Raw genomic sequence first — 9019 nt, forward strand, 5'->3', positions numbered from 1 at the left:
TCGTTCAGAACAAGATTGTTCGTCATTATAAAAGCTACATTTTACAAAAATTTTGAAGCTTTGCGTTTAAATCTCAATGAATAAAGAGTGAGTGAAAAAAAATCTTTGGTTTTTATTTTTTTGGTTTTTATTTTTTTTTCTACTTAACTAATAGATTGATTTTAATGTTATATATCTCATTTTATAGATATTTTAAATATCTACATTTTTTGTCAAACTTTTTTATCAATATCTTTCGTTTTATAAGCAAAAAATGTGTTTTTGCAACTATTCGATTTTTTTTCGTCACAAGTCACGAGTCTCAAACATATGCATTTTTTTCTGATGGTTTTTCGAAGATTTTTGTAAAGAGAAATGCTAGTTTGTAATTTTTTTTGGTAAAATTCTACTTTTACTGAACTACATATTCTTGCTACTTGAGTTTATGAAGGAGGTATATAACGCGAATGAAAAATCGTAAATAATTAAATATCTCGTAAACTGTTGCGTTTTAACATTTATACTATTCTGAATTAATGGAAATAATGGAAGGTACACTACAATTTATTAAAACTTATATGTTATATAGAATGATTCTCGTCCTTTATCGATGCCGTAGGTCACCGAGTGTCGAGATTATCGAGAAGATTTTGATCGCTTGAAACAAGCGACTAGTGTGAGAAAGAGCACGCTGTCTCGTTCACTCTCAGCGTGTCGACGGCGAGAACATGTATATGGACTCATACTTATATGTGTGTTACAGCGTCGCATCATGATAAATGGCTGAATTTACAGGCATGGAAAAATGACGTTTTGATGACGAAATTTATTATTAAATTGCATGTCATTTCGTTATTATTTATTTAGTTGTGAAAATGTGACTTGTCTCACTTATCGAAATCGTAATTATCAATGAAAACTAAAGTTATCTTGGAATTTTATATGTAAAAGCATATTTTAAATTCGTTTCAACAGCTGTGTGTTTCTGTTCGAATATAGGTTCATTTTACGTCCATTGACTGTCAAGGGGAGAAAAGGATTTCGACTACACCGTCCCGAAAATGGAAATAACATCTTACTCGCTTGGGGCTTAACTGCCTAAAAGTTGCAGCCTAGTTGTAGTAAGAAGATTGTTCTAAAATTATTCTCATACCCCACTGTCTTCATAGGTTAGAAATATTCCAAGTGGACACTGTCTACGCTGCAACTTCTAGGCGGTTAGGCCCTAAGCGGGTAGGATATGTTAATTTTTTTTTTTTAAGTACCAGTAAGCATTAGTTCTATAAATTCCATTGTCTACATGTCGTGTTACGTAGTAACACTTTAGTCAATTTTAACGCTCAATATCTCTCTTCGCAGAGCAGTCCCAGACTTTTTTTTGCCAGATTCTTTCATTGTATGCAAAAATGCGAATGAGCCTAATTTCATCAAAATCGGAGCTGTTCTGAAGAATTATTTTGTCTCTGTGACAGATTTCCTAATCCTCAATAATTGTTAACTTTAATGCTTAATATTTTGGATCTCAGGGTAGAGCGACAATTTTTTTGTGCCAGATTCTTTCATTTCGCAAAAACGCGTCGAATAAGCCTAATTTCATTGATTTTTGAGGTAGCTAAATTGAATAATTATCAAGTTGATAACTAGTGAACTTAGGAAATCTGTCATAAAGACAAAATGAGGTATATCTATAATTGTACTGTTTCGACTTTCTATGCGAAGCGACTCTCACTCCCGACTCTCACCCCCCTCTCCTCTGCAAAAGGGCGCACAACTTCCATAATTGTAGTTGTTGAAGTTAAAAAATCAATTATGTAGATCAGAACTTTCCAAATCGAGGGCCCTTAATCCTCTTGTCTCTTGCCCGCTCGTGTTTGTCCTCTACCATGAGTCCAATGTTTTTCGTGGCTGTGCACTGACGCGGTGACGCGACGTTTCATTAAGGCACTATAAACATGAGGTATTCGCATATCCGTCATTTTTACTTCTTTCTCCACTCCTTGCTTTGTTTCCTCTCCGCCGCTGAGTTGAGAAGATTATAGTCGTTATGATTGTTATAGATTATAGTTTCTAAGCTGTTGGAAACAGCTGTTGGAAACTTGTAGCTTCGTATTTATGTATTTCCGCACTTCGAAATTTTACCATAAGACTAAAAGACGAAAAGAAGGATGTAAAAAAACTGAAATATTATATATTAACAAAGACAAAAAAATTTTATAAAATGCCTTGTTGCATTACGGTAAACTGTATCAATAAATTAGAAAAAGGTATTTAATTATTTAAGTTTCCTGAGGATAATATTCATCAACAACTTGCTGTATTGCTGTAAAATAAATACATAACTTGTGAATAAATATCACTACACTTCCCCGCTGATGAGAAATTTCAATCCTTTTCTTCAAATTGACATACATATTTGGCACCTTATCTAGAAATCTAAATGCCAGACATTCTTTAGGTCTGCACCAATATTACGATAGATATATATTCAACTGATTTTGAAAGCAAAAATGGAATGAAAAGAGCTACAAAATTTCAAGCAGCAAATACAAATCATAACCTGTAATGACTATAACTCACAGTTCAGTGATGGAATGGGGATAGAGCAAGGAATAGGAAAAAGAATAAAAATGATGAACGCGAATATCTACGTTCTAATGCTCTAGTATCATTTCGTATAGCAGTCAGGCGCGGTTTCATTGAAAGATAAGTACGTAACGAAAAAGAGATAAAAACAAAAGAGACCATATTTATGACTTATTTTATTTTCATTTGGGATCTCTATTAATCCTAAGAATTATATTTGCATACTTGCATATTTGCTTGCGACAGCTTTAAATGCGTGTGGCGAGAAGACTGAAGTAATGTTGGAGGGGATAAAATTGAGAGGGGCCTGCTTATCGTTGAAATCTTGGTAGGGACACGATCACGTGACCATTTGGAAGACTGATGTAGACAGTGGAGTGTATAGACTAGTGCTTTTTAATTGCAGTGTAAACGGTGTCCGCTTGGAATATTTCTAATCCATAGACAGTGGAGTGTGAGAACAGTTTTTTTAGAACGGTTTTTTTACTGTCTAGACTATAACTTCTAGGCAGTTAGGTCCCAAGCGGATATTATTTTTTTTGTTCGGGGCGGTTATTTTTTTACGCTTCAATAAGCACTAAAAGTCTATACACCCCACTGTCTACATAACAGATTTTCGAACCTCAACTGCAATTATAGAAATCATGCGCTCCTTTATAAGGAGGGAGGGGAGAGAGTCAGGAGTGGATTGCTTCGCGTAGTACACAGCGCTTACAAAGTGCTAAAAAAGCGCTTTTTTAGCACTTTGTAAGCGCTGTGTATTACTTGAGAGGGAAAGTGTTGTCTATTATGAACTGTTAAAACTAAACGAAACAATCACCGCCAAACGTTATCGACAAAAATTGAAGCGTTTGAATAATAATTTAATGCAAAAATGACTATCAATTGCATCAAATCATTGAAAGATTCTTCTCCATGTTAATGCTCGGCCTCCCTGTTGCTATAGTCATGAAACAAAACTGATAGAACTTGAATGGGTGGTTTCCTCGTATCCAGCGTATTTTTGCTCTCCAGTATTGCGTTCCGGACCTGGTACCAAGAGATTATCATCTGTTTCGATTGATGCAACACGCTCTGGATGATACATTGCCGTATAATTACGGCAAAATCGAAAATTGTTGAATAAATTGGCTCAAAAGACAGACATTTTTTCAGAATTCAAACATCTGCCAGAAAAGTGGGAAAAAAATCATATCTTCCGAAGATTAATACTTTGATTGAGGTATTCAAACATTTTGTTATTGAAATAAATGCTCGAAAGACACAAAAAAGTGGCTTTCAACGCCAGTACAAGAAGTATTCATACAATATTCTGAATATTTTATTCACGTTTGTATATTCGACGTTTCTTTCACTGTGCCAGAATATTTATTGTAATACATTGGGAATATTTAGTACATTATTTGGGAATACGAATCGAACTTTCTATGAATATTTAGCTTTAGTTGGGAAGAAATGAAATTCCATTTTGACTCGACATCAAAAAATTTTGATTTACACATCTCTATTATAAAGTGCTTTTCATTTGATGACACAAATGTCGTTCTATCTTTATTACTCATTAAATACAAAAAAGATAGAATGACGATTATGTTGGTTTGTGTCACTAAATGAAAAGCACCATTGTTGTCCTTTTTGTCTCAAGCTTACTTGTTCTCAATAAAAATTTGAAAAAGTGAAATAAAAAATGTTTTGATTTTTGTCATCGTTCATTATTGTCATTTAATTATTACTTTCATTTTCGATGTGCACACTCATATACGATTACCATTGCTGCCATTGCGTTGTTATTGCTTCTTCTATTGTTGCGAAATAAAACTCCAGCTCCGCATAAATAAATAAATGTAAATAATAATAAATGATTACAAGCGAATTTTTCTTGACGTTCATATATATTGTCATTATTTATTAAGTTCAAGAGAGGATAACTTACATTTGCATTGAGCTATGATACATACTATGTACATCATAATTCAGCAAGTCTTATTTCACGCAATTATCGTTTGACTTCACTACTGCGACCGGGAATAAAGATGGAGACATTGCTGTCTCCAATATAGAACTTACAAATCTTAAAGCTATATTATTAGTCTATTATTTTTAGGCTGCAGGACGAAAGTTGTTTTCTTATGAACAGAGTTTGCTTTTCTTAATAATCAGCATTTTATAATTAAAATAAATATGAATAAAATACGATCTTTCGAGTGGAATTAATATAGCGGCAGCAGAAAGAGTATTAAACATTAATTAACTCTACATGGTGCCGATGTAAACTAGCAAATTTCTTTTTACTTAACTATTAATGATATTTTCTGTCATCACTTATTAGATATTATTAATTTTTAAATATCATATCATTGATTAATAAATAATAATAACAAGGATATATTTATATATTATAATATAAAATTTAATCGTTTCACATTCTTCGTTTCGATTTAAATAAAATCGTGATGAAATAAAATATCATTTACAAAGATCATAATTCAAATTATCAATATTATTCTCAAATGTTCGCAGAATGTTGCGAGAAAAGATAATATGTTATATTTAAAAAATTCGCTAAATTATTCGAATCTTCATAGTTTAATACAATTTTCCAATTGTTAAAATTATTTTTCTAGCATTAATCAATGCCTGCTATATGAATAACACTCATTATTCATATAGTTATACTTGGTAATGTAGTATAGAATTGATAAATGTGACCAGATTCAAGATTATAAAAAAAAATCGTGATCTCACTTGCTTGACTAGAATAGCAGCAACGCGAGCAAATGTAGGGCAACCTTTAATCCATGCAGCCTCTCCATCTCGAATATTGAATTTCGTGCAGGTATACAGCTACATGTAAAATGTCTCAATCTCTATCGACTCATTACTATGTTTACGTATGCTAATGATATTACGCCTATAATCCGATCAAATGCGTTACTAAAAAATTCGCTTATTTCGGAGCGACAAATTTCGTAAAAATTATGTCGAAGTGACTCCTTTTATCTTTATTCACGTAACAAAGTAATCATTATTTTTTTACGCAGAAAAAACTCTCGCTCTCACTCTCTCTTTTCTTCGCAATCTACTATGTTACAAAGTTCGGAAGTGAAATGTACAGACTCGTTTTACATTCTTATCTCTAAGGACAGCAAAAAATAGTTCATCATCGATAGTTCATCGTGGACCGAATTGTCAATTAATATTCATTCTTTGCGTTCATTCACGATTAATGATGGGATTGGAAGGTGAGAAGGGATGGAGTATAAAATATTTAACAATTTATAGAAAATCGACGAATATACCTCTTAATCTATTCTCTCTAAGTTCACTTTGGAAGGTGATCGTGCCATGATGTTTCGAAGTCATTATAATGATTTAATGATACTTCAGGTCGAATGTTGTCTAAAATGCGTTTTCGATGGAAATGGTACTTTTCTGACTTCTCTTAATCAAATGCAAGATTTTTGATAGAGATCAATCATATTTAACGGAATTCATCAATTTGGCAATTCTTGATTCTAGAAGTTCTAAATATAAATTAAACTTATATTATATTAAGAAATTAAATGTAATTACAACGCGATTATTTACTTAATTTAACTTTCAATTAGAATAAATGTATATTTAAAAAAAAACAAAATTAAAGAACAGATTAATGGGAGCACGGCGCAGAAAGTAGAATTCAATTAATTTAACAAATATGAAATTAATAAATATAAATTAAATTTTAACATTACAAGAAATTCGACTGTTCATAATATTACAATTCGTATATTTTTTAATAAATATGATACTTGCAATGATATTTGCACAAGAATATTATAATCGAATTTTCAAGCTATCAGAGATCTCACTTTTTATAATCGCAATGTACAATATCCGAAATATTCTTAAAAAGGCTACATGATGAATTGTATCTACATTTATGTCTCCAGAGTGCGTTCATTCTGGTACGAGAGCCTTCCAATCGTGACGATTCGTGCCCATCATACACACTACTTTAGTGTCACATATAGTATTACTACTTACATATCCTTATTACTAATTCTTTGATTAATATTTAACCGCACATTAGTAGATCCTTTTCGTTTAACGCATTGAGATACAATGTGAATGTAACACAAAGTTTATATAATTTTATGCTGAAAAAGATATCGGGCAATTCTATTTAACTTGACACAGATTGGCTCTAGTCGAGAACAAGAGCTCGGATCAAATGAGCACAGTTTGTATCTAGTTCGAGCTAATCCATCCTAGTCAATCAGCTTCCATTTTCATTTACCTTCGACTATACCACAGTATTTATATCTGAAATAAGAAGAAACTCGCAGAGAAAAAGAGACAAAACAAACTTCTGTCTCAGACTGTAAATCTATCTTCAATGCGCAATATTTCGAGTTTCACAATTATTTACAATTAATAATAAAACGTCAGGACTGTAAGATTCTGAAACTTGAAACACGATGTTGAAGATTGCAGAATAATGTACAAATTGTTCTCTTATCATAAGGAGATAGAGAGTGATTGACCTAATGACATCTCTTACATCATGATGGAATCAGAATTCTGATTCCACCATGTCTTACATGATTACAAAATAATCGATCTTTGACAAAACGCGTCTATTAGCATAATGTTGGTTGCAAATAGTTATTTATTTTTTATTATGTAAATATGGATAGTATAAGACATCCAAGTTCGTCGTTTTGATTCATTATAATTAATATAATTGGAAAGAATTTAATAATGATGTCGTGTTTAGTGAATTTGCGAGACTCTTTCCAGAAGATACTGTAAAATTTATATATACAAAACACATGTTAGAAAAATTATGTTATACATATTATATATGTTACAAAGTCGGCATATAAAAAAAAGTAAAACCTGATTACTGTAACATATTTTTTGAAAAATAAATAATTACAGATTAAGACTAATATATTAAGGAGCTCTTTAACTCTTCAATTGCCAACAATTTTCGCTAAATTCAGTATATAAGTACAGTAAAATGAAATACATTTAACGATTCATAATTGAGAAATAATCCGTTTTTATATCCGTTTACTATGAAAAAAAAGATATAAAATTATGATTTTATTAAAAATTTCTATATTATAGAAATTTTTCACGTATCTTCATATTCAAATGTATCTGATCAGAATATCAATGTTTCATAAACATTGCTGTTCATTTCATCAGAGCGAGGTGCAACCTGATACTCAATTTCTAATTAAAAAATATAATATTAAAAACAATTCGTTAGAAAGAGATTAAAACAAAGTTTAGAATTAAAGAAAAGTTATTCTCCGATTTATACTGTAGAATGAAGTCTGTGTTTCATCAGTTGAGAAGAACTCGTATTCAGACAAAAAAATTTACGCGTTTTATAAAATCAATCTGTCGCTGTTGATCCTAGAATGGCGAGAGCTTCATGATGTCACTGTTGAGATCAGCAGATGGTGCATTATTGTCCAAGTCGAGAGGACTGCTGTCCGAGCCGAGCAATGAGGAGGGACCTATCGCTGACGACGTTGTCACCGCCGCGACGAATTCATCAAGGAAATCGAACGAGGCCACCGCCTCGCGCTCCTTGTCCCCGTAGCGTACGAAGAAGTCATCGCCACGGCCGATGATTGACGGCCGGGACGAGCCCCAGGTGGATGGCAGCCGGAGGACGCGGTGCGCCTGGGCCGCCGACGCTGAAGAAACCAAGGGCACACAGCAGCGGGTCAACAGATGCTGCTCTCAGACTTCACTCGATCGACTTGATTTTGCGCTTTTTCTCTTTCTCTCTCTCTTCTCTCTATACCGGTTCTAGCAGACACAGAGTAGCTCGGCTTAGCACTCTCTTTCATCGTATTCACGTCTCCTTCTCTCACCCTCTCTCCCTATTCCTCTTTCGTTCTTTCTTTCTCTTTCCCTTTCCTTTCTCACGTCTTCTCTATCTGTCCATACTGTCTCTCCGCTTTCCACTGTCGCTCCACCGCACCGGTTATACCTCTCTTTTTATTTCTTTTTGTGGAATTTAAGTATTTGGCGGGTGCACGACCGAGTGGATGATGTATAATGTACGTCGGCAAAATAACGACAAATTGTGTGGGAAAATTTTATTTGTTATAATTTGTTTTCATAAATTTTTCTGTTTATTCCGGGAACTTCTGATCTTAATTTCTATAAGTTTTATATTACAGCAGACAAACTAAGGTAATCAAATTTTTTGGCAAATTAACAGTAATCTAAAGATACGTATTATTTTTGAGAAATAATAAATAGAAAACGATAAAAATTCTGACACATTTACACTCTTAATTTGTTTTTGAATTTATTTTTGAAATACGTTGCGTGTCATTTATCCGACGTACTTTGTATGATTATGATTCACTTGAGAATAATGATAAATTAATCAGAATATATATATATATATATATATATGCACGCACGCACGCACACACACACACAC

General features: G+C 32.7%; 1 protein-coding gene across 1 annotated transcript in view; it reads right to left on the bottom strand.

The window, feature by feature from the left end:
• Positions 1 to 7883: 7883 nt before the first annotated feature.
• The window catches only part of LOC108692568, a 412667-nt gene continuing 411531 nt past the window's right edge, over positions 7884 to 9019 (bottom strand). Inside the window, exon 16 of the mRNA XM_018200878.1 lies at positions 7884 to 8258. Coding sequence (XP_018056367.1) covers positions 7972 to 8258 — 287 coding nt within the window. The 3' untranslated portion in view covers positions 7884 to 7971. The remainder of the gene's footprint in view (positions 8259 to 9019) is intronic.

This window comes from Atta colombica, unplaced genomic scaffold (assembly GCF_001594045.1).
Source record: "Atta colombica isolate Treedump-2 unplaced genomic scaffold, Acol1.0 scaffold77, whole genome shotgun sequence".
In the NCBI taxonomy this organism is placed as follows: domain Eukaryota; kingdom Metazoa; phylum Arthropoda; class Insecta; order Hymenoptera; family Formicidae; genus Atta; species Atta colombica.